We start from the raw sequence: 26,987 nt of genomic DNA on the forward strand, positions 1-26,987 counted from the left end.
GGTGATGTAGTAAGGAAGGGTATTTTAAATTTTTTTCAGTAGTAATAGTATGGGAGTGCAATTAGTAATGATGGGTACAGGAAAAAGCTGAAAACATGAGTTGGGCCTGAGCCTGGGCCTGGGTACAAGAAAAGCCTGAAAAATGAGTTGGTAGACAGAGAGAGACGGTGGGTGAAGGTGGCATTGGGGCAAGAAAAAGGATGAGGTGGTGCAGAGAGGTGTTCTCTGTGAGTGGGTCTGGGTTGGGTGCTCATGCCATTGCGCTCTCACTAGCACCTATAGTTACTGCTTCCTTTTGCAGCAAAAGTCTTGTGTTGCCATTCCAAAATTCTCCCTTCAAATTGAAATTCACTGACTCGTCTTCTCTTGCCCTCACCCATCGTAAGCAGCTCCTACCCGCCGCACTGCCACTAACACAGCCCTCTACTTCAAGGGAGGATGATTTTGATTTTTTGGTTGTCAATTTCTACCATTTTGTGTTCATCCAAGACCCACAAGCCGAAGTCGCCAAACACCGTTCTTTCTTAGAATTTCAGGTTCGCTTACACTTTTTTGCTGTTACTCTTTTCCTGTTACCATTGAATTGATTCTGGTTTTCTCAACAAGGTTACATATAGAAAGTATTGCTGTTACTAAATCTTTTCTTCTTCGTGAATGTATTGTTCACCCATGCTTTAATAAATCATACTTCAGAATCACAAGTGCATCGTTTGACCCGAACCCAAGTTCATTTTGAATCCTACCTTTCCCAGTCTGTAACTTCTTTCATTTAGCAGGACCTCGACATCAACGGAAGAGTCTATCTGAATGAACAAGGGATTAATGCCCAGGTCAGTTTTGCCCCATAGTATTTTGTAATTCTGTCATATATATCCATAGAGATATATTTTCTTTTTTAACCTGATTGGAAACGCCGAGGGTAATGTGAATTACACGCAAGAGCTCTTTTGCATTATAAATATGAAAAATGGTGATCTTAGACCCCATTTTTCTAGCGTATGGGTGGATAAAATCAGATATATAAGAAAAATAGGGTAACAATAAGATATACAAGAAATAAAATGTATGATAATAATAACTCTAAGGCACTACCTTGTTCATAGATGTGGCTACTAGACATTACAATATTCCAGGATCTACATATATTGTCTTTCTGGTCTGGTCTTATGTGTAATGAATGATAGTCAAATGACAAAAAAACAACTAAATTCTCCTTCATATTTGCAATGTAGGGTTAACCTCAAGTCATCTCACAGGTGCACAAATCAGTTGATTCCGATCTCACTAAAAGACTACAATTAGGGAACTTTTTAGACGCAATTATAGTTTTTGACTTATATTAAAAAAAAAGACTAATGAAATTCGTAACTAATTTTACCTCCCTTTTTAGAAAAGATATTTGGGAAAATCTTTGGGCCTCGACTACTATACGCCTAATTTGGATCTGATTTGAGGGAGTTATGTCCATTTATAAGATGAACAATCCAAAGAACAGCTCCTGCAATTTCAATTGTCATTGTGTCACAAAAATACTTCAAATTTGGATGAGGCTCTGAGAAACAAAATTAAAGAACTTTTCTTGTCTAGGCTGTGAGAAACAAAATTAAAGAACTTTTCTTGTCTTCCCAAAGACTTCAAAAGTGTTCAAATTCAATATTTGTAGTACCAGTTATGACCTACACAAGAAAAATATGTTTAAAGTGAGTTATGACCTACACAAGACAAATATGTTTAAAGTGACTAACAATCTGAACACCAGTGAAGATTAACAATCAAGTCCATTAAGGTCCACTAATTCTAGACTCACTTAGTATCTCAACATTAAGCCCATGTATATGTCAATTTTGTGCAAATAGGTCACAAATAAATGTCTCAAGTATGTTCTGTCAATGTGATATATTACTGCAGTATAGTGGACCATCAAAAGATGCTCTGGCATATGTCAACTGGTTAAGAGAGGATAACAGGTTTTCTGACATATTGGTTCAGATATCTCCATCAGAAAATGGACATACCTTTCCAGCATTAAAGTTGCGTTATAAGCCTTCATTGGTACAGGTAAGATATAAAATATTCTCTTATAAATTAAGTTTGTTTGCATTGAAATAGCTGTATTTCTTCTGGTTTTTGAAGCTATGATCCGTTTTTTCTTTTGAGGGCAATCAAATCTCATCTTCTGGATCGGACTTCGCTATGCTGTGGCTGTGTAACAAATGAACAAATTTGTGCATTTCTTTATCTTCATGATTGGCCTGTTTAATATTAATAATTAATAATTGTAGCTTGAAGACAACTTATCAACTTATGATTCTCAATTTTCTTCAGTTTGAAGGTGGTATGTCACATCTTCCGTTGCTTGATCCTTCAATGCGTGCAATACCTTTATCACCATCAGAATGGAAAGAAAGATTGGAAGCAGTCAATAAAACTGATCTTAACAGAGATTTCGTTTTATTGGATGTCAGAAATGGTATAAGTTCTAAAGTTCCAAAGTGAATCTACCATTATTTCCTTAATTTAAACTTTCCTCCCTGTTCTATTTCCTAAATTACATAGTATCTTATTTTGAACTATTTGGTGCTTGAATCAAATGTCATTTATAATTACTTGTCCTTTAAAGAAGAGGTCCCAATGAGCACCAATTTTGCTGAGTTATCATTATGAGATAACCTGCATCAGTTGTGACTTATTAGAGAGGCAGGATGTGAATGGTTTTCCAGTGACATTCTTTTGCCTTATATGCAATATTTTAAAATAGTGCAAAATTTGAAAAAAACAGCAATAACATACTAGTTAGTGATCTGTCCATGTAATTTGCAGGATTTGATGTGAAAAGTGAAACTAAAGGCCATGGTTTGAGCAGACCTTTAGCATGTATGTATATATGTTACACAGCCTAAACTGCCTTCTAAGGAAAATATTAGAGGATCTAGAGGGAAATTTATGAATTACTTGATTTTAAATTTGATGAAAGAGAGGAAAAAAACATATTTGTTATTGTTGACTGAGTCTATTACAACAGGAGGGAAGGACTATTTATGTTTACAAGAAGCTTGTCCTACAAGACTCTAAACAGTTGTAGCCAGTTGTCTGACAACTGGATAACTAAAATTCCATAATTAATTCTGTTAACTCCCTTACTCTGATAAATAGAGATAACAAACTGAATGAATTAAATAAATTTTATTTCAGATTATAATGGTCCAAACGAAAAACATTCATTTTTATCCATTAAATTCGTATTCATTAAACAAAAATCTAATTCATCCATTACCATTGTTTTCATAATTAGATATCCAATTCATTCATAAAAATATTTTATAGAAAATTTTTAAAATGATATTTTAAAACTTTTTTAAATTTGAAAAATAAACTTGTAAAACAAATTGAGAAAAAATATGAACATTTTTAAAAGAAATAAATTTTAATGAGATTGAATTGTGAAAAGACTGATTGGATTAGATTTTATCAGTTTTGTATTGATGGGAGTATTTATTGGATTTTATGAAATGATTGATAGGTCATTAGCTATCCATAAAAATAAATGGATGATTTTGATCTGTTTCATTTTTTTTTAATTTTATAATGGATGGATTGCATGAATTTACTCAGTTTGAGTTCTCCTAAGGGACTGCCCAGGAATGAGAGTGAGGAAAGAAATTTTAGATCACTTCTCTAGGTGTGGATTATTTCTTCCACTCAACTCAGAAACTCTCTAAAAAAAATTGTTATTACTATTATTATTAAATAGCCAAAACAAGATAAAGCAAAACCAGCTTCAGATGAAGCAAATCCCTAATTAATTCATCAAACCCTAATTATTAAATAAAACTTCACTACTTAATAACTAGCTCATTAATCATCCAATCTGCAACACTCCTCTTGATTCAGTAGAACTCTTCTCCAAATGTGGGTAATGAACCCATTAGCTAGGTAGAACTCTTCTCCAAATGTGGGTAATGAACCCATTAGCTAGTACTGACTACCGAACTGATTGAAGGTGTCTCCTGCAAACTTGGTGGCATTGAAAATGACATCATACAAAATGGACTAGTTTTGTCCTTAAGCCTGAGATAGTTAATGGGCATGTTTGCTTTTCAGTTGCAGTAATTCAAATCCTAGTTGAATTCAATTGACCAAGACATAAGTTTTGAGTTCAACTACGATTTTGGTTGTTCCAACATAAAAACAAATATTTCAATTCTCATATTTTCTTCTGTAGTCTATACTTTCCTCTTCGAATTATTTGGCAACCATAAGGATCACCTAGAGTGGAGATTGGGTACCTTGTCCTGAAGTGTTGCAGGTCATTAGCACAATGTTCTGGCTGGTTATAAAAAGGAGTAAGTATTTTCTCTCCCATGACTAAGGGTGTGCTTGCATCACTCACTGACTGCACGCACTGAACGTGAGTTAGAAAGTTAGATTTGGTTTGACAAACACAAGTACGTTGGTCATACATTCGTGGGCAAAGTGTTACAATTGATATGTTTATTGTAATTGCATTTTTCAAAGGGAACCTGATTTTGCTCCTTAAGTGTGAAAATGTCTTGTATCCCCATGTTACCTAAAAGGGGTGAGGGTGTGGTTATAGCCTTACTCTTAATCTGGACATACTTACATTAGTAATAGCACTCATTAACCTGGCTCTGTCAATGACTAACATACATGGAGCATCCATTAAGCAAATATACGTCTTAAAAATGTAGGAATAGGCTTCTAACCTATCATTTTGTTTCTTATGCCCTTGGTTGATATCTTTAATTCATATTTTTAAATATCTCAATATATTTTCCTTTTTTTGTTATAAGATATTTTTCCTAATCATAAGTTCCAACTTTAATACAGTATCGTTGCTGTTGTTCAGGTTATGAGTGGGATGTTGGACATTTTCGTGGGGCTCAACGACCTAGTGTGGACTGCTTTAGGAACACTTCATTTGGTCTTTCTCAGGAAGAGGTTGGGTCATTATCTGATGTCTCAGTGCCTAATGTGGACTGATTCAGGATTGATATGGTCTCCTGATAAGCTGAAACTTGCCATCAAGTTGTATGGCTTTTTCTTTTAATCAAAGTAATGCCATAAGATCTTGATTTTCTTGCATTAAATTTTAACATTGTTATTCACTTGGAAAAATAACATTTTTCATTTATTAAATTGCTTCGATGAATGTGGCACTGTAATTGTCAAATCTGATTTCATATAGATTTTTTCTCATTCGCTATGAGGTTTGCCTGGATGATAGGTTGGGATCTGTGAATCACTAATTCGAAGTCTTATCTCTCCATTATTGGTATTAATGTACTCCTCTCTGATATGCCCTCTTTAGATCACTGCTTCAGATCCTTTATCAAAAGTGGATAAAGAAAAGGCAAACATATTGATGTATTGCACAGGAGGGATTCGATGTGATGTATATTCTACAATACTAAGGTAAATTGTTATTATTATTAGAGAATGCTAACGCCTTGATGCATTGATTAAGAAACAAAAGTAGAAAGTGATTAACAAGAGGAAGAACATTCGTTACTTATGGTTCTAGAAACAGGATTGGGATAACCTATTTGACCAAAAAAACCTGAGTTAGCCTAGTGTTTGGTCCAAATAAACCATAAAATCAACCTTTCTCTCTTTTTTTTTCCCTACCTAGGCACTGTAATCTGATTCCTTATTCATAGAACTGAAGTTACTTAATCTTTCTACTCCTTTTCTTTTTGTTAATTTGGTGCCATGTGACAGGAGGCAGGGATTTCAGAATCTATATACCCTGAAGGGAGGTGTTTCTCACTATTTAAAGAACGAAGGTGCTGCTGAATGGGTGGGAAATTTATTTGTATTTGACTCCCGTTTGTCTCTCCCTCCTTCTGTTTACCATACTGGGGCCACAACCGAAGCAGAATTAACTCCAGTTTCTGGAGATGATAAGTTTGCAAATTGCCATGTATGTAATTTGGAAGTCAGTGAATTGAGACATAGGAACTGCGCAAATCTTGATTGTAATTTACTTTTTCTGTAAGACTCCCTTCTCTGTTTCATTTGTCATCTTTTTAAAAGACTTATGTTTTTGCATTTGGTGATTTTCATCTTGTGAAGAAGCATGTTAACCTTTGTCATGCAGATGCTGCACAAAATGTGTAAAGGATCTAAGAGGTTGTTGCTGTTTAACGTGCACTGCTGCTCCTCGGCTTAGACCTGTTTTAAATGGAATGCAGAGATACAAAAAATGGCACAACTATCGGGATATGGATTTGCCAGAGCAAGGACTAATTCAACTTAAATGCAGCAATGACTAATTCAACTTAAATGCCCTTGTTATCCAATGAATAAAACTAGTTTATCTACATTTTTGTTGTTTTCCAGCTGTGCATTGGTATCTATTGGAACACTATAACTGTCAATAAATTTTCATGCATACAGGAATTGAATTGATGAAGTTTGCAACTTGATGCAATGAAGCCTTACCTTTAAGTCTCAATACATCTTGCTCGAATAGGAAAGGTAAAGGTTGTGATGTAACATCCTGGACATTATCCATGCAGACCAGTTACGATTTGAAATGATAAAATTCATGTAGAGTATGTTGTGTAGACCTTGTTTTTCCAGTGTCCCGTGTAAACTTGAAATTGGTTTCATTAGAATCTGTTATCATCTTCTGTTCCACCTTATATACACGTACAAAAATTATGCATTATTAGGTACCATCTTATGTTCCATTTGTATATAAACCTTTTTAAACTATCAGATTAAATGTCTGTATTCTATCATATCAGGAGATATAATTTGAATTAAACTACAAAAAACTTAAAATTATGTTACTTATTTACACGTTTTCTTCTAATCTAGGTGCTTAGCACAAGGATGTCATTCCTCTAAAGTTGCATTCAGTGCAATACTGATTATGAGATCACTTGTAGTTATCTTAAATTTTTAATTTACTTAAAATAATATTGTCTGCAGAATAGGGAATTTTAATTGACTACTATATCGTTGTGTTTGAAAGAGAAAATTTCAAATTTTAGGGAACTGGAAATGTTTTGATTCAATGTTTTTTATGTTCTGTTTATAAAAATTAATTCAAACTTCTTATATTTTAAATTCTTAATTTAGCATGATAATTAATTTTACTATGTACAATAAAGTTAAATATATATTTTGAAAAATTAAAGTTCAAACATTGAACTTATGAGAATAAACTCCAACTAATTTTAAATAATTAGTAATTAAAAATTAATATAAATTAACATTTAGTAAGGGAAGGGAATATCATTTATGCATATATGGTGCAGCTTTTGTTGCATGTTAGTTAATGAAGGTTTTACTACGAGATATGATAACATTTCTTTTAACAACGTATATTATACTGTATTGAATTTCTTGAACAAAATATCTTGTAGACGAACAATTTGGACACTTCCCAACAAAAGACTTAAGTGATTCATGATTATATCGAATATGTCCGACAATCCATGAGGTATGATATTAATCGATTTTCTGACCCATAATTTATTTCATTTTATGTGAAATATTTATTTTATTTCCTTTTTTCCATTGAAGATTTGGGCTACACAATTACTAACTACAATTTTTTAAATATAAAAATCTATTTTAATTTTAATATTTCATTTTTATCATCAAATATCTAATCACATTTTTATTTCAAAAAATGCACTTAAGAAAATTAATTAAAACACTTTTTCAGAAGAATAAAATAAAATTACCTCTTTGCCACCCCCATGTAGTAAACGATGCTATGAGATACATACAAAAAATCGTCTGTATGGAATGCTAAACAAACATTTCAGTTTTTTTTTTCAAATTCCACAATTGTATGAATCAAATTTAAATTTAAAGAACCAAGATCAAACTTTGTTCAAGTCTAACCTTAAAAGCACGCTTAAATATAAGTTTCTATATAAAGATATGCACATTAAAAATTAGGGTTGAATATATTTGTATCCCTGAAAATTCGGCACTTTTGTTTTTTTATCCTTAAAATAATGAGTATTTGTTCTATTATCAAAACATCATTTATTTTAAGTAGCCTTAGTTAGAGAAAAAATAACCAGTATTATTAAACTTAAACAGCAACGAGTTTATGAATATATTTGCTGACTGCGTGTCAACTTACTTGTAAACTATCTTTTAATGTAAAAGTCGACTAAACTCGGACAGACTCAATACTCACAAGTGGCTTTTAAATTGTGAGTAATCCAAAAAAATTTCGACTAACAATATACGAATGATAACAAGGTGGACCTTATCTTCGGGATTACACAATCAAAATTATTTATTCACTGTTGTTCAAACATGCTGGATTAATGGTGACTGATGAGAGTCATTGAATATTAGAGTTGTGGATTTACAATCTCTTCTTTCATGGCAACTAGATATTTCTGAGATTCTTAGATAAGCTGTTTTATATCCATGTAGGCATAGAACGATCAGGAAGGTAGTATGCCCGAGGAAAAGTTTGCATTACACATGAGAAACTAGGTCACAAGTATGCACTGACCCTTAACTACAGGAATTAAAAACAGCCTTTTCAAAATTCTATAAGCAAACCCCCCCCCCCCAAAAAAAGGGTTAGGAACCGAATACAGAACACACTAATATTACATAGAACAAAAGCATATTTAATCTAAGTTAGTATTCACACAAATAGACATTTAATTAGAAATATATTCAAGAATGCGATTCTAGAAATTCTACACACACTGTTATCCCTAATCAGCAAGTTTGTCAGTGATTCTAGAAATCAAAATGAACTTACAACATAATTTCATTTCGCCCGAACTGTAAAAGGCAACTATTTTCTAAACCTGGGCTGTCTAAAGCAACAATATGTTGCTTGATCCTATGTTTTTCTTCCTTTGTCCTTAAGTAAAAACTATGTTTTAATATTAGACCCTGGTTGATAATAATAGAAGAATATCACACAACAAATAAGGATTCATCAGTGTTACCGAGACAGATGAACCACACATGATTGCACTGAAGCATAATATTGAATCCATTCATAATAATGAAATATCTGCAACAAAGTGCTACATTTACAGCAGCGGAAAATGAGTGCATGGTACCGCTACCACCTAGAGTAGAGAGAGAACAAGAAATAAGAATGAATATCTGAAAGTGTGGATGACAAGAGTGTTGTGTCGATGATATTATGAAAACCGAGTTGAAGATAATATCTGGATTTGAAATAAATATTGAAAGTACAACAGAAGGGTTCGAAAAAAGGTTGAAATGGAAACCAGAAAGAGATGTGAAGGATTTGGAAGTTGATGTTAATAGGAAAAGAGGAGATAGAAGGGTTAAAATTAGGGAAAAAATAAAGAGTAGGTTTAGAAGAAGAGTAACTTACAACTGATTGATAGTTTCATTTACAATAACGATCAGCCTTCTTCTTGACACGATCATCGAGGGCGTCCTCAACTGAGTTGAAGTTAGTTTTGGGTTGGTAGCCGAACTTCTTGGCTTCCACAGGGAAGAGTTGGTCATACTTCATACGCTTCGCCGCGTCGATGGTGTATTCAGATCCCTCCGCCTTTTTGTCGGTGGGGGTCTCGACAAGTTCGTCAGGGTTAGGGTTAGGGTTATGGCCGGAGTCCTCGTCCTCGGCGGCCGACGCCGTCGTCCGCTTCTTCTTCTTGTTCTTGCCCTTCTTCTCGATGGATTTGGAGCGAGAGGCGAGAATCCCTCCTTTGAATGCCAATCTTCCTCCTTTCACACGCTCGTACGGATCCGACATCTCAGCAAACACAAACCGCGCCTCTCTCTTCCTAAAAGCACGATACAGACACAATTTTGTTATATTTGTTTCACTAATGGGCCTTTTACTGTTAGACCGGCCCACTCATCTTCCTTCTTTCTGCACCCACCCAAACCATTTATCTACTTTAAGGCTCTGTAACAAATCTAATAACTGCTTTTACCCATCCCCTTATTTTAATTTCAAATCAAATATGTAAGAAAATTATTTTCGTTCTATTTTTACTATTTTAAAAAAATGTTTTTATGCCTTACTCAAGCAATTGTTAGATATAATAAGAAGATTATGAGAATGAAATAAGATGTTGGTGACTCATAGTTAGATATGACAATAAAAATATAAGATAGACAATGTCAAACATTTTATGTGTATGAAGTTTAAAATAATAGGTTATCGTACTGACGAATGTGAATGGTAACATAAGATCATGAAAATAAAAAAATAATAATAATAATAAATAATGTGGTGATAAAATAATTAATAGCAACAACTATGATGATAATATTGATGACAATAATATTGAGATAATAATGATAAGAGATATAATAATAAAAGTGATAGTGATAATATCCATGATACAAGTAATAATAAAAAAAGTGTAGCGTTAATTCTTAAAATGAAAATATTTTAATGATAATATGACAATAATAATTATAGTAATAACAATAGTACGTAGAAGTAAAGGCAGTTATATATAGTGATTATTTTAAAGAAAATAACAATAATTGTGGTAGTAATTTATATGAGCATGGTATAAACAATACGGTAATGAAGAAATTCATGATAATAATAATATTAACAAAGGTGGCGACAAGACGAATATATAAGAAAAATTATTTGAAGATACTAACTTTTTTTTATAAGTGTACAAAAAATAAAAATGTGATGCATTTGATAAAATAAATAATGGCACAAAAATTATATACTAATCATGAACCAAATATTTTGTTATTAAAAATATGATAATCATTTTATTCCATCCAATTATCTCCACTAATTTGGTTAAAGAGATCTTTTACAAATTTAATTTAATAGATTAACTTTATTCCCTTTTAAGAAATGCTTTATTTCATACTGTTCTAATAAAAATAATAATAAAATACTAAATAGATATTTTACCATACTTTATAATACTAAAAGCTTAAACAAACCATCACTTCATATAGTTAAAAATAAAAATAAAAGTCAAAATTGATATAATATAATGTCATACTTATAGTTAAATTTCAATAAAATACAATTTATTACTAACAAAAAGCTTATTTAAATAATAACTATAACTAACAAATATACATTTTCTCTAATGTTTAATACAAAATGGATGTATTGTTTTTCTTCATTATTAAGAAACATAAACCCATTTTTAGATTCTATAATTATTATTTTTCCTTTATACCATGAATTTATAACCACACCCATTAACATTTATTCTTAATGCGTTTATTACCTAATATCAATATTTTTTATATAATTCTTTTTATTCCATTAAGTTAGATACTAATTCTGCATGTGGCGATTCTCTTTGATTTTGGTACATATCAATATTTTTTATATAAAAGTTTTTTATCCCATTAAGTTAGATACTAATTCTGCATGTGGCGATTCTCTTTGACTTTGGTACATTCTCACTAAATAAAATAAATCATCTCCTAACATGTGAACCAAATAAAATATTACTTTATTATTTCCAGAAAACTGTCATAAATTATGCATAATAATATTTTTCATCAACCAAATGAAATTAAGTTGTTTCTGAGAACGTATGGAGTACTTTTGTCGTGTCAAAAGCTTTCTTAATGAGATTTCACATTATTATTTATTTATTCTCTTTCATCAACTACGAATAACATGTATTCGTCACGAGATAATCTCCGGGATTTAGAAAATCTGATGTAAAAAAAATGAAGAGGTAAAATATAGAAAATCATTAAATAAGAGGAAGATTACAATTAGAATGAAACCAAACTTATATTAAAAATCAATAACACACGAGGATCGAAAAAAGCATTCAAATTCTCATTTGCCTGACCTCACCACCTCATCAAGAAAACCCTAATCTTGAGCGATTCTTATTTCATCATATCATGTAGTGCAAACTTTTCTTCTTGAGTTTATATTGGGAGAAAAAATAAAAGGGTTATTAGTTATTACAACGAAAGGGATGCCAATACCCGAACCATACGCATATGGTGCGTTCTTGACTCTCCAAAAATTCTGCTACATTGAAACCTAATCACCAAAATAGGAAACAAATAAAGAGCTTACCATAAAGCCAAAACAATGGTAGTTGATGAGAAATGTAAGGAAGCTAAAACTTTGAAAGCAAATTAAAAAACAGCTAGCTCTGCTACCTCCAACAGCTAGCAATAGTAAATGAGGAGTGTTATGCTCCAGATGGGATTAGAGGGAATTCAAAGTCCCAACTAACCCAAGAAGCAGTAGAAGTAGACAATGATGTCTGAACCACTTCAACTATGGTAAGCAGCGTATTTAAGGATGTATGGTGGAGGAATAAAAAAGAGGGATGAATCCAAGACCCAACAATGAAGAACTAGGTAGGACAACTGAATGAAGCCTTTATTTGCTGGACAGTGGAGCCAATGAGATTACAAACAGTTGTCACTTCCATATTCAACTTGGCAGATGGAGAGGAGCTCACTAGAATCTGAAATGCAACTGTGACTAGTGAACCACCACACCTTGCCTTGTTCCTGTTTGCGTTTGAACTGGTTGATGCTCCATCTCCTTCCTGCTCCGTCTCCCCATCTGGCAAAATGGTAAACCCATTGGGTAGCAATGGAATGCACGAAGTGTCTTCACCACTCATTGCTATGTTGATCGATGGCAGATCAACTGGGCAATAAACCACAAGTGAACCAGACGAATCTATGCAGCTCTCTTGGAGTATTAGCATGTTTTGACTCGTGTTGAAAGCCTATACTCGAAGATGATGGGATAAAAGTTAAACGAGAAAACATAGATAGATCAACTGGGTCACGAAATATAGAGATGGTCTTACTCGAAGAACTGATATGCTGTTACCAGGATTTGGACCATTCGCTATCTGGGCAACCTCTTGCACTGCATTACCGTTGGAAAGAACATCCCACTAAACAGACAACAAAAAGTTTTCTTTAAAAAATCCTCTCCAAGAGGTCACATATTAAAATAAGTTGAATAATTAACAACCTGAGGTCTTTTTGTTTCATCCTTGAAGAAATTGAAGACAGTGTGTGGAGGGGTGGGAAGCCAAATGGTAGTGGCTGCACTTAGCACCACACCATTAGGTTGTCCAGGATTTGAGCTTTTGTGGACAGTGACTCTGATTAATATTTCATTCAACCCGGAAATTGTGGTCCATCGCCGGCCACTTGAAGTGCCAATGCTGCCACAAAAATTCGTGACCATCCTTTCGGCGAGTCTCATCATGCTCCTCTTGCCCTCGGCAGATGAAATTACTGAAATTTAAATCCCATGTTAAGCCAATAAAATTAAACATTAAACATTACATTACATTACAGAGATGTCTCTATACCTCCTCCAGGATTATCCCCGGTTGAATCCATCAGATAAGTAAGTCTTTCACACGTTCTCTGGAGAGTTGCAAGCCATCTTTCAGCTCCAAATGCCATCCCACTATAAATAAGATTTCTGTAAAGCCGATGAGGCAGAGTTTTGTCTTCGATCTCAACGTGCTCGACCCAAGTAATCTACAGGACAGACAACTTAAAATATTTACTGCAAATTTATGTAAATGGTTTCTAGCCGACAATAACTTTTACTTGTTTAACATTTTTACCTTGGAATGCCCGTCCGGCATGTCTTGGATCAAGCAACCAGAAGGACGACGATGAGACCGAAAGTGAGGATCAAAGTGGCTGTCTTGAGGAAAATCGTAAGAAACATCCACCACTGCCCATGTACCTTTCTCAATTTGCTGACAATAGCGAAGGAAGTAGAACTCCCGAGAAGAAACAAGGGGAGAGAGCACTTGCACCTCCGCATACATCTGAAAAACAAGATAGAGAAAAAAAGTTGAAAATGCTTTGAAGGGAAACCGGTGTCTCAAAAGTTTATAAAAATAAAAGTATTTGCACCAAGTCCAAGTTACCAATTGCAAAGAACCACCCATCATCCCTGAAGATATGGCTTGAATAGTCGTTGCCACCGAGACAATAGTGGGAAAAAGTTCCGTCCACTTGTTCTGCAAAATCATTTGAGAGAAATGAGCAACTGAGAAAGCTAAATAAAAGGCCTTCGATAGAGAAAGAGTGAGGGAAACGTACTGGGTCCATAAACATGTCAACCAAAGCCAAACTATTCATTAATACGACTGCAGAACCTCGTGATGCCTCGAGGCGAAGATTAGGAGTCTTGGGGCGACTATTGGGCTTGGGGAAAATTCTTTCGTAGGCATCAGAATTTAGGACATCTCTCCCATCGACGTTGGACTTGAGCCACAAAGGTTCGTTTGTCTGCACCAGCCTGAGTAATTCTTCCATGGCATTGGAAGCAATGTCGGACATGAGGGACTTGTCCATGTCAGAAAGGTAAGGAGGCTGATAAGGCAAATTTGGCACGGGTGAGGATGTCCCCGCAGAGAGAAGATCGAGATTAAGGGAAGGAGAAGGTGCAAGAACATGATCAACCATCAGTTGGTTTCCAAAACACGACATCGACAAGTCGAGAGACGACAAATGAATAGGCTGAACAGGAGGGAGCTGGGAAATTGGTCTTCCAATGTACTTGGCAGCAATGCCGGACACTCTATCAAGCTGAAAATTAAATTGTATTAATAATAAGGAGCGATTGAAATAGAGATAGAAATTATGATTTTGATGATACGAAATTCAAGAAACCTCTTCTTTGAGGTGAGCATTCTCTAATCGCAACTTTTGGTCGTCAAAATAGGAATCATCATTGAGGGGAGGGCCACCACAAGAGGGGCAGATAACGTTTTTCAAAGCCTCTCTGATAGCTATGTTCTCGCAACGTATCTTGTCATTGTCAGCCCGAAGAGTACAGTTGTCAGCTCTCTCGTGCTGGGCCTGATCCAGACAAGTCAATAATTCAGAATTGGAACAAAAGAAGAAAAGGGAGACATTGGACACATGAAAACACATGAAAAAACATAGTTACCTTCATCTGGGTCCTCCTGTTCTGAAACCAGAACTTGATCTGTCGAGGGGCCAAGCCTAACTCTCTGCTTAACTGCAACCTTTGCTTTTCATCTGGATGGGGACACTCTCTGAACATTCTGAACAAAAGACAAGAGAAGAGAAGGGGTAGTAAAAATGAAAAACAAGTGTAAAACGAAGAAGGGTGATGGTGGCTTACGACTCAAGCCTCTGAATCTGGGTGGAAGTATGACGATGATAGCGCTTTCGCTTCTCATGGGAATCCGAAGCATCATGTTCCCCTGCAGACTGAGAGCCACCGCCTCCACTCCCATACTCCATTCTCAATTCAGCTCTCAGAAAGGCCTACAGGGACACTCCTCCGATGTAGGAATCAATGAATGTCTGTCTGTATGGTACAGTACGTGTGTTGTCACTTCCAACCAACTAACTCTAACCTCTTACTGTTGTTGTAAGAAGGTTTCAAAGAAAGGAGGGAGAAGGTAGCGTTCAATTCTCTTAAGCCAAAACCAAAAGTGTTGAAATGAATCAGATGAGAATGGCATGCCCTTTACCACCTTTAAATTACCTCGCTGCTGGGCTCTTCTTTCTCCTTTCTCTCTCCTTCTCTTTATCTTCCCACTTTCTCTCAATTATCATATTTTATTTTATTTTATTTTATATTTCCCTTATCTTTGCAAAATTATCACATCTCTATTATATAATTATATAATGTATGTTGTTAAAATTTCAGAATTAGTGTATGTTTATATTTCACTTCCACCATCATTTTCCCCTGAATTCCATCCACCGATAAACTGCAATTGCTCTATAATGTGTGTTTTTCTAATCATTGTTTAGGTCAATAAAACATTTGTAAGCTTTCAAACTAAGAAGTGATATTATATTTGATACACTTCATTCATTTTTTTCTTTAGTACTCATTCATTTTTAAAATATATAATATACGTTAGATTTTGACTTAAATATAGTATTTATCCCTTTACTTTTAGTGCGTCCATATATTTTTAGTTGTAGATAGATAGTCTATTTTTTACTTGTCACAAGCAAAATAATACTTATTTAATTTTTTTTTAAATATTCCAGTATCACGATAAAATAATTTTAATTTCGTTCACATTTTTTTTTAAATATCTTGATATGTAAATAGTTCTTTTCACAATTATCACCTTCTTACTCAGACCGGATTAATTAAGTAAAAAATGATTCATGCAAACAAAAATTGTGATGTTATTTAGATGTGAGACAAATAGAGAAATTAAATTATAATATATGATAAAATTCAGGGATTAAATTTGGTGAATTAAAATTATATGCATTATTGTATTTTGATATTTGAAATGCAATTTCGACAGAGCAGAAATTGGAAATTATAGGGCTGGATTATTTGTTGTGTATCACAAAATATTGTCCAAATTGAGAGGTGGTTACAGTATATTTATTGTATATACCAAAACATCCAAATATAGAAAACAAATATCCCTCATTTTCCTTCCGTTTTTATTTGCCCTTCATTATGAATAACACAAAATAAAAACGGTGCAAATAAATTTTAAATCTTGACTCATTTTTTGCCTTACCTGTTTCTTTTTATCTTGTTGGTTATCGAGATTATGTTTTATTCGGCCATGTCATTTTTTACACATGCCAATACAGGAGAAGTCCAAAGTTTTGGTATAAAAACAAAATTGGGTATCAGATATTTGCATTCAAGTTTCTACAAATTTCTTTGTCTGCACATTCACTGCCAAATCTCAACTTGCCAAAAATACATTATCAGATATACCAATACATGGTAAAAACAAATCTACCAATCATTTTATCAATAATTTCAGTTCATATTTTTTTCTTTGTCATAATATTAATATTCAGTATTAACTCATTCTCTAGTCATACTCTTGTTATGCAAACATTGATAGCATCTTATATAGTATATTTTAAGTAACAAAAACAAAAACAAAACATACAAATTCGTATCATATTTTCCTAAAGAAGAATCAATATCTCCTCGTTGTGAGTTGGATTCTGTCTATACTATTTGATCTAAATTAAGTTTTTATTTTTCTTAACAAAAATGTCTTAAATATGTTTTTCTTTAAACAATTATTTTTTTAGTTTACTGAAAAATATAGTCTTAACCACTTCTTATCAATTCTATTAATTAATATTATTGTTTAGACGACAAACAAATAACATATCACCACCCATTATCACCTAACGGATTATCATGTTAATTTTTATTTTTATGGATGATTGTTTCATGTTGGGGCATGCAGTTTTCTTTTTTTTCCAAAGAAGGAATAGTTAGTTTAGTGTGTGTGCATGATGATTTTAGATTTTAGCACTAGTGTCCTACTACTGGAACCAATTTGTGGTCCATATTTTCTCCTTAACATTATAATTTAATAAGAATTTTTAAAAAATAAAATATTTAATAATACATGTGTTATATTAGAGAAGGATCGATATTGATATCAATTGAAAAAGAAAATGAGAATGTGAGTCATGAGATTGATCACCGTATCTTATTCTTATAAAATCAAATTTAAGTTTCTTGTAAGTCAAAAGTCCACAAAAATGAAGAAAACTCATTTTTTTTTTATAATTCATATATTATTTCCCATCACATTACAAGTGGATCCCTTGTTTAGGATGATTTAGACAACACTTTCTAAATTTCACATGTATAAACTAGTAATTAATTCCTAAATGATACTTTTAATACTAATTATATAAATCATTATTGAACATTAATGATTTACTTCCCTATTCAAAATTATATCTAGTTTGTGAAGATAATATCACAACCTATCTTAAGACTTATTTAGTAATTCATTTCACACATAAATAACAATATTAAAGGAAATTTTCAATGTAAAAATGTAAATTTCATTGTATCGTATTACTCTTAATAAATTTTCAGACACAATTTAAGTTTATTTAATAGAAGGTATTTTAAAAATTCATAAGTAACTTATTACTTCACAATTTTTTTTACTTTCTTTTGGCTTTTCGTTAGCTAGCTACTATTTGTACTAATATTGTTCTCTCTCTCGGCTGACAATTTTTTTTTTATTAATAAATAACTTCAAATTTTTAAGGGTAAAATATGTTTAGAAATTTTTTAGCATAACAAAAAAATTAATACAATAAATTTAATTTCATTTTTTTATTAATAAACAATTTCAAATTTGTAATGGTAAAATATGTTAGAAATTTTTTAGTACGACAAAAAACTTAATACAAAAAGTTTAATTTCATTCATTTTTTTCAACTCTGTTAAGGATTTTATTAAACGTACAAGTACTTTACTAAGATACACTTTATTGCATGAAAATTAATATTAATAATTATTATATATTTATTTTGTAAATTTTACATATTATTAAGTATCCATGTATGGAAGGAAGCAATGTTGTCATTAAGGGTTAAAAAGAAAACCAAAGACATTGTAGAACAATGGCTATTAAGAGTTATGTAAAGAATTTTCATTGAAGCTAGTGCTACATGTTAAAATAAGAATCTTTTCGTGGTTAAAGATAAATATGTAATTTTGTTTTGTTTTCGAGTAACTTTTGTGAAGTGTCATTTTTGTGCATCTTACTTTACTTAAGGTTGGGATTGGGTTGCAGGTACTTCCATAAAATAAGGTACAATAATTTTACTTTGGTGATTTTATGTTATTTTTTTCATTGAATTGTGGTTACTTAATTAGGGGTTAGTCAATTCGCATGACTTAGTTAGGGTTTGTGAATAAGGGTTTTTAATTCATGAGCTTTTAGTAATTATCAATAATTAAATAATAATTTGATGGTTTAAATGTATATTTTTATTGTAGGATACCTTTCACTGTTATAAGCTATCATAAGAGAACCTGAGTTGCATCTTATATACAAGAAGACAAATGTAATATTGTTAAAGTGAACTATTGTAATGTTGGATTTATATATTTTCATAACAAAGTTTTAGTTGTTGAGAGATTATAGTTCTAAGTATATGTGATATTAGTCTTATATATATAAAGTAATTGACACGATTTTTAATGCAAAATATTGGGTAATGCGGTTATTTGTCTTTTATTTTATAGAATGTTTAATTTTATTTATTCAATCCAATATAAAACTTTTGATTTACATTTAAACTATTTTCAACCTATAAGATGGATAATATATTTATGGACGTGAAAAGTATTGAGAATGAATTTGAATACCAGTTCACATGCTTTGGTGAAAAGGAAATAACGTCAACTTAAAATTCAACATTAACATACATATTTTAAAATTAGCTGATTTTGAAATACAAGATTGAGATTCATAGTTATATAGAACATCAAATCAATTAATGTTTATGTAAAAGAAAATGAATTACTCATAAATAATAATGATACAGAAACAACTATTATTTTGGAAATTGAAGAAGGTGGTGATGAAGATGTTAACAACTTTTTTGAAACACATAATAATTTATAGAAGGAGTCTCTCGAAACACCCTTACATTAAAAAAAAATTGTTTTAGAAAGATTTTTTGAAATATATAAAATATATTTCAGAAAAAATTTTCAAAATAAGTTTTTTTTTTTTTTTACATTTCTCAATTTTTCTTCTTTTGGAGTTTTTTTCTTCTCTCTTGTTCTTCCTTTGCAACCGCGGCAGTTATGGTGCAGTGTGGTGCGACGTGGTGAAAGGTGTTTGAGTCTTGTTCTAGTATTATTGAGAAGTGTGATTAGTTATTGTGGCAGTGTAGTTAATAATTATAGAAATACAAAAGACAATTACCTTCTATAAATATATGAATTAAGTTTATAAAAAATAAGTTGAGAAAATATATATTTTATTGGACCAATCCACCTAACTTATTACTCAGTGATGAGTCAAATAAGATTACAAAACTTTTTACTTATCACATGATGAACCATAGTAAATAAGATTGAATTGCCATAAAAATCAGATAATAAATTGTAGCATAATAGCAATGTGAAATGTCATGTGAGTTTTACTTTACACTTTTCCATCATGAAATGTAATTGAGTTAATAAATCATTCTTTAAAAGAATTAACCAAATTAAAGTTTTTGTTAATAATAAGATGAAATTGAAAAAAAAAATAATAGTACCAAATAAGTCATTAAGACTTATTTTTTTTATTATGATAATATTAATAAAATTATTATCATCATGATTGATAATTAATTATTGATTTTTATTAATTTATAAAATTTATTTATTATGTAAATAATTTGAGTCGTTAAATAATTAAATTAGCTATCGAATTTCTGAATAAAATAATTTATAAATTAAAATATTTAAAATTATATTTTTCACAAAAAATATTTACTTATAAAGTTTCAAATTATACAAGGATTAACATAATTTAACCTTAGAACGATTGCTTGACTAACTAGGATTCAGCATTGCGAAATGCTTTTTTGTTTCGCTAAAGGATTAGAAGTGATTGAGTTAAAAAACTGGTGGCACACCTGAGAAGGGTGAGATTACTAAGAGAAGGGATAGTAGATTGAAATAAATAATGTAGTATGTGCGCACTATAGTTGAAGGTGAAGATGGAGTATAAGTGTCGCTATTATGATGAGGGTGGCTGTGATGTGAGATCAAATTAAAGTCAGTTTCCACTCAAATACCTGAGCAATGATTTTCTCATAGAAATTAATTGCAAAAAAGACAGAAAGGTGTATGTGGATGCACATATAGTATATATAGTAAGTATAGTATACTAATACTTTGTTTTACTATACAATCTAGTACAATACTTGGAGTGTTTGTTAAGGCTCCTCAGATCAGATCGATGGTTCTCATAAGTTTGAAGTAAGGTATGAATGTTTGATTTATTGCTGTGGAATTTGTAGCGGTGTTTGCTAACAGAGGGAAACAAGAGAATAACATGCGACTTTATTGGCTCTGGTGTCAAGAAGTTTGAGATAGATTGTTTTGCGTTTGCGTGTGTTTGTGACACTCCTTCACTCACTCACTCTCTCGATCAGGAATTGTGATGATGAGTTAATTCTTTGTTTTGTTGACAGAGAAGAGATAAGGTAAAATTAAAATTTAGAAAGGAATGCAAATTCATTTTAAAGCTAATTTTGGGAAGTTGAGTGTTGAATGCAGAAGAAGGTTTGTCCTTTAGGAATTGCTTAGAATAGAATAAAAGTGAGATGCTTACACCAACATACACGCACATATCAATCCATCACTCGATAGATATTAGAGACCTATAACTTTCACGTCAATCTTTCTTTCTTTCTTTCTCAGAGTCATCAACTACTCACTCACATAACAATTACAACTACAATGGACAGACCTCACCCAACTCTGATAGTACCCTCTCAACCATTTCTCCTCTCTTGTACGTCAAAAGAAATACCTTCAACCCAACAAAACATTCATTCCAATCCAACCTCAATCTTCCCCTCTCACACCCACAGAGCAAAAATATGGCCAAGAGATCAGATTTTGCACAGAAGCTGCTCGATGACCTTCGCCTGAGAAAACAACGAATGGCTTCGTCTCAAACTTCAAACCAGTCCCACCATTTCTCCATAGGTATTCTTCTTTCTTCTTGCCTTCTTGCCTTCTCAATCTTTCATCATCTTTTTCATTAACGCATTCGAACAACGCAACAGCGCCAATTTCATTTTGGGTTGCTTTCCTTCCTCTTTATTTCTTCATTAATAATATTGCCTTGTCACATGCTACGGATGTCTCATTTCGCAATTTATTTTCTTCTTTTTTTCTGGGTTTCTTTACCCTCCCACTTTCACTGCCAGCGTCATACATACAAATTTGTTCACTGTCGTTTAATTAGACTTGTCCGAAAACAGACAAGAGCAATTTTTACGGTCATCGGAAGAAGTAGGGAATAGTCTTTATATATTGAAGATTATTGAGTGTGTCACATCAGATCTGTGGGTCAATCTTATCTTTAACTGCATCTTTAAGATTTATTAAAATACTACATTACTTTTGTTACCCCCAATATGGCATATATGATATATTTAATGGGACTCGCCAAAAGATTGCTTTTTCTTTCCTGATAAAAAAAATTTTGAATCCTTGTTGAAAGCTATCTTTCAAATCGAACATCCAACCACCTCCCTACTTACCCAATAATACTTCAAATAGACCATTGCCCAGTTTGTATGAATGTTTATTCCGAGCACATGCATCTATTGGTTTAAATTTTAAAATAAATTTCCGGAAAAAGTGTTGTTCTTTGGTCAATCTAATTTCATCGATGAGGCAGAAATTTACTTAACTATTACACAGTTTGGTATTCTCCTTTTATGGGCTCATTATTATTATTATTATGTGAAATTTCATTTTGGTCCTGCTAGTAGGAAGTGAACACGAGTTATTTAGTGACATACACATGAGGTTTTGCTGAACAATAATGTTTTGAGAAGAGTTTAAATAATATGCGTATTGCTGCCTTTCTTCTTTTTATAAAGTCTTTCTGTGTCACTGACTACTGTTGAAGTATTAAATAGAGCCTAAATGTGCGTTACCTTCCGTTTTCTAGTAACCGCCCCATTTATTTAAACAAACAGAAATTCAACAAATGGGAAGGAATAATTATATTTTGCCTTATGCGTAGAAAAATCATTTCAAAATATGATACTTTATTTTAAAGGAAAACGGGGTGTGTGGGTGGGAGACCAGGGTCTTGCATGTTTATAACCATTTACTTATGTTTTTGCATACATTGTTTTGCAATGCAATAACGCAGGTAAATGGACTATCCAGTTAATACGGTAGTAAATCGACTATCCAGTTTATTAAAAGACATTCTAATAATCTTATGTAAGAGAAAAGGAACTGCAATATCTAGTAGTAAAGAAGAGACAACCCTCTGTTCAACTACCTAAAACAACAGTGACACTTTATTTAGATTTTTAAAAATTGTGGCACTCCAATAGCTGTTCATATTAGCTACTAGTTATCAAACAGAAAGTTTCTTCTTTGAGGTAAGTTTACATTATTTCATTTTTTCAAACATGTTCGAGCAGATGCTTATGCTTACACAAAACAAGCATACAGAGGATCCAGAAATATAAAAGCTAATGAAATTGTAAGTTATCATTTCGTATTATACACATAAATTAAAGCAGATAGCAAACATTTTGTTGGTTAAATTCTTTTTATGCTATGCAGGTGACTTCCAGAACTGGGGTGACGCTGAATAGCTCAAGTAGAAGCAACAGATCAGTAAACAATGGGCAAGTTTCAAACCAGATGGTTCCATATGGGAAAGGTCAGAGCTCAAGGCTAACTGGAGACATGTCCCTTGCCCTGGCTTTTGCCTTAGAGAATGGAGGGAAACTAAAAAGAAGTGATTCAATTATGGGTTTCCTTCACCAAATTAACAGAGGAACATTGGAATTCAGCATGTCAGAAAGACAATTAGCTACAACTAGCAACTATCCTATCCAAATAAACGAGATATCGAAAGGTGCACACAAACTAAACCAGATTTTGAGAGCCTGTACCAATGGCCTTAACATGGATACATATTCAATACAATTTGCAAAAGAACTATTGCAAGGAGCTATTGATTTGGAAGAGTCCCTCAGGATGCTAGTAGACCTGCAAAATAATTCACAGTTTATGATTACCTCGCAGAAGAAAAACCGAATCACACTATTAGAGGAGGATAATGATGACAACGATGACACGGGGATGGAAATGCAACTGACAAGATCGACTTTCTCTTTTGACAGACATACTACTGAGAACACCCAACAACTTGGAAAGGCTATTTTCATGCAGAGGCCAATTACTCTTACCAGGTCTAAGGAAGACAGCAACTCAAATAATGAGAACAAAACTGTGAAGAGACAAGTTTCTCAGAAGCGATCAACTAAAACTAGCTCTATCTCTACCTCTGCCATTAAGAATGTCAATGCTATTTCAGAAGGGAAAAATCAGACGGCCTCCAACCCAGAGAAGGGCAGGATTCCAAATGTAATAGCCAAACTAATGGGGTTGGACATCCTTCCTGACAGAGTGGAAATGGATTCAAAACACGTGATGCTTCAGAAAAGGGAAGGAATATCATCCAAGCATACTGCAAAAGGAAGCCATAAGAAGACTGAACTGCAGCGCAAAGAAACAGATAATTTGGTGCCCATAAAAAGGCAAAAAGATATAGAAGCTTTTAAAACTCCTGCAACTAAGGTTGAAGAGATGATATCGGGGTCAAATAAAAATTTTCTTGTAGAAAAAACCAGCTCTGAGTTGTCTCTTCAGAATGGAAAACCACTGTTGAGAGACCCGGATGGAATAAAAGCACTGAAAGAATTTGACAAGCAGACTAAAAGTTCAGCTGAAAAGAATCTTACTAGAGATGGTCAAAATGATGCTCAGGGGATAATAAGAAAAAAGGATCATCCAAATAACAATAACAGGGAACAGAAAGGCACTATAAGGGGCGGAACCGACTATCCAGTTCTTTACAATATGCTATCCCAGCTGGAACAAGTGAAAGAAAGATCAGAAGTTAAGCCCTCGATTCAGCCAGACAAGGTCGTCAATGCAAACAATGTTCAGCCTGAAAAAAAAAACACAAACAAGAATATCACGAACAATGAAAAGAAGTCTCGGAACAATAATGGAATTCAAAAGACACACGTAGTCTCCAAGAACGGGCTTCATGAAGAAAAGCATCGCAGAGAACAACAACTCCAGGTTAGGGAAGAACAAATGCTGATGATGAGACCACAAGGAGGGAGTGAAATCACCTCAAAGAATTCACCAAAATTCCCTCCTCCTCAGAAGAAGCAGCTATCCATGAACCAGGGGTTCAAGAAAAACCACGGAGAAAAAAATGTAGCTGCTATGAAATCCGAAGGCTTTTTAACAAATCATCATGATCTAGTCAGAGATGAAGCATCCAATAACACAAATGAGAAAGTAAAAGAAATTGTCCATAGGAAGTCAGGCCAAATTTCCTCTCCAAGAGATCAAGAATACGAACGAGCTAAGCGAAGTGGCATTAGAACTTTGATGGATGAAAAACACGTCTATAAACTGGCCAGCAAGAAAATTAAGAATACCAAAAAGCAAAATGTAGACGTGATTGGGAAGATTGATCAAGTTTTGACTGGAAGAAAGGGAGCCAAGCTTATCACTAAACCAGGAAAACAGCAGATTCCCACTTCTGACAAATTTGAAGTTTTGAATGAAGCAGAACAAGAAAGGATTAGCTTGTTCAGAGAAACGGATGCACACCTCATTAGCCCCAATGAACAAGTATATGTGGATGCGACTGAACCATTGGATGTGAAGCACCAATCCCATAAAGAATCTGAACTACCTCCTACATTCTCCAGTTCTGTTGGTGGAGAACTTCAAAGCCAACAACATTTGGTAGCAACAGTTCCCAGTGATTTGGTAAGCTCTTTTTTATTTGCATCTAAAACCATTACTTATTGAGAACAAAATATAAATTAAATGGTGACAAAATTGCTTCCAAGGAAGACAAGAAAAACACCGAAGTTCATTTCTACTGATCAACAAAAAAAAAAAAACAAATTTCTTAGTTAAATAATCTTTGTTGAATAAATTTTCAGCATTGCCAAGATGTGTTATCATTGCAAGATCCTGTTGCAGCAGATGAAAGATTCGTGACCGGTGAGGTTGCATTACAGAAAACAAATGGTGAGTCTATATAACTATAATTTTGGACTCAAGTTTGATTTAAGAAGAAATCAGCATCTCATCTTTTGCTGTCATGCATTGAGAAAGGCCCCTTTACTAGTTCCCGTCGGTTATCATCCTTCACCCTTCATATATTCATAATATTTCCCACAAAATCCATCAAAATCTTTCTTCAGGTTCTGCATACGAGAAACAAACCGAATAACAGCCACTAACATATCTCCCTTTTCATCTTTGGCAAAAGTTTGCAAAATAATTCGATAAAAAATATAGATGTAATGAATCAATTTAAGTATTGGATGTTACTGAGATTTGCTTATTTCACAGGAATTCTGGAAGACAGATTGCGTGTTAAGCACTCAAACCTTGAAGATCAGAATATTCGTGAAAAAAGCTTCCAGCAGCCACTAACAGAAAGTGAAAACTGCCTCAAGTGGATTCTGGTCATGAGTCAAATATTCGTCAACACTGCAGAAGGACTTTTCAAACTGAACATCCCGTTTAACGTTCTTCAATGTGGTGGTCGGGAGATTCAAGACGAAGGTAGCAAACTTATTTTAGATTGTGGGTATGAAGTGATGAAAAGAAAGGGGATAAGGCAAGAACTCAACAAAGTTCATAGTTATTCGAGGATATCAATGGGTACCACCAACATAATATCCTTTGATGAGTTAGTTAGGCAGCTGAATAAAGACATGGAGAAGCTCAAGTTCTATGGTAGGAAAACAAGCTGCCAAGTCGATGTTGAGGACTACCTACCTAAAATGCTTGAACATGATGTTTATGGCAAAGATCCAGACGTTAACTGCATGTGGGATTTAGGTTGGAATGATGAAACAGTTGCATTTATCGAGAAATACGATGCTATAAGGGATACGGAAAAGAATATTCTTAGTGTTCTACTGGATGAGATCACCCTAGATTTTTGCACGTTCAATCATACACCGAAACAGTAGAAAGAGAGCTGCTCCAAGTAAGGGGAACATGGAGCTAAGTTTGTCATATGTAATTTTTTCGATGCAATTTTGTGGTTTGTAATTTATAAGAATAAGGATTTGATTACGGCAATGATTTCTAGCTTTAGAAACTCATTATGTTTCTTCGTATCAATTTAGCGTGGTTCACAATATAAAAAAGCTTGTCTTATTTTGTTTTTGGTACCAGTTCATGTATTTTTTTTATTGATTATGCAGCATGGAGAATATTTACAACTATTCTTCAGATCACAATATTTAAGAGGAATCATTTGTCAATTTATGTATATGAAAAATATTTCATTAAAATAGATAAACATTCTTTTAATAATGTTTATATATTCATCTATTTCTTGAAAGAGATTAAAAAGAGAACTTGTTTAGAGTAGGAAGGATAAGGAAACTTTTTTAAGTATAAAAATGATATGAATAAA

General features: G+C 33.0%; 4 protein-coding genes across 7 annotated transcripts; 2 read left to right on the plus strand and 2 right to left on the minus strand.

Moving 5' to 3' along the window:
* The first annotated feature begins 154 nt into the window (after positions 1-154).
* Positions 155-6,701, plus strand: LOC114178757 (rhodanese-like domain-containing protein 8, chloroplastic). 3 transcript variants are annotated; one of them, XM_028064831.1, is made up of 8 exons: positions 155-536; positions 777-830; positions 1,909-2,058; positions 2,326-2,470; positions 4,868-4,959; positions 5,330-5,433; positions 5,743-6,012; positions 6,119-6,701. In XM_028064831.1, exons 1-8 carry the CDS (start codon positions 201-203, stop codon positions 6,291-6,293), a joined length of 1,326 nt encoding a protein of 441 aa, XP_027920632.1. In that variant the 5' UTR covers positions 155-200; the 3' UTR covers positions 6,294-6,701. The 3 variants fall into 3 exon arrangements, with proteins under 3 accessions (XP_027920632.1, XP_027920631.1, XP_027920633.1); XM_028064830.1 differs by having other exon boundaries at positions 156-536; positions 5,740-6,012; XM_028064832.1 differs by having other exon boundaries at positions 156-536; positions 1,990-2,058; positions 5,740-6,012.
* A 1,958-nt stretch (positions 6,702-8,659) lies between these two features.
* On the minus strand, positions 8,660-9,802 carry LOC114175967. The gene is made up of 2 exons (XM_028060831.1): positions 9,365-9,802; positions 8,660-9,089 (listed from the first exon to the last, which is right to left on the minus strand). The coding sequence occupies exon 1, from the start codon at positions 9,749-9,751 to the stop codon at positions 9,380-9,382; it is 372 nt and encodes a 123-aa protein (XP_027916632.1). The 5' UTR covers positions 9,752-9,802; the 3' UTR covers positions 8,660-9,089; positions 9,365-9,379.
* Positions 9,803-11,801: 1,999 nt separating this feature from the next.
* LOC114179523 (homeobox-leucine zipper protein HDG11-like) lies at positions 11,802-15,458 on the minus strand. The gene is made up of 10 exons (XM_028065891.1): positions 15,110-15,458; positions 14,912-15,029; positions 14,632-14,820; positions 14,059-14,547; positions 13,884-13,976; positions 13,572-13,781; positions 13,308-13,482; positions 12,962-13,230; positions 12,792-12,881; positions 11,802-12,707 (listed from the first exon to the last, which is right to left on the minus strand). The coding sequence occupies exons 1-10, from the start codon at positions 15,229-15,231 to the stop codon at positions 12,324-12,326; spliced, it is 2,139 nt and encodes a 712-aa protein (XP_027921692.1). The 5' UTR covers positions 15,232-15,458; the 3' UTR covers positions 11,802-12,323.
* Positions 15,459-20,785: 5,327 nt separating this feature from the next.
* Positions 20,786-26,739, plus strand: LOC114179802. 2 transcript variants are annotated; one of them, XM_028066261.1, is made up of 5 exons: positions 20,786-21,466; positions 22,930-22,991; positions 23,075-25,312; positions 25,492-25,579; positions 25,907-26,739. In XM_028066261.1, the coding sequence occupies exons 1-5, from the start codon at positions 21,358-21,360 to the stop codon at positions 26,533-26,535; spliced, it is 3,126 nt and encodes a 1,041-aa protein (XP_027922062.1). In that variant the 5' UTR covers positions 20,786-21,357; the 3' UTR covers positions 26,536-26,739. The 2 variants fall into 2 exon arrangements, with proteins under 2 accessions (XP_027922062.1, XP_027922064.1); XM_028066263.1 differs by lacking the exon at positions 22,930-22,991 and having other exon boundaries at positions 21,382-21,466.
* The last annotated feature ends 248 nt before the right edge of the window (positions 26,740-26,987 follow it).

The sequence above is a fragment of the Vigna unguiculata genome, chromosome 3 (genome assembly GCF_004118075.2).
Source record: "Vigna unguiculata cultivar IT97K-499-35 chromosome 3, ASM411807v1, whole genome shotgun sequence".
Lineage (NCBI taxonomy): Eukaryota > Viridiplantae > Streptophyta > Magnoliopsida > Fabales > Fabaceae > Vigna > Vigna unguiculata.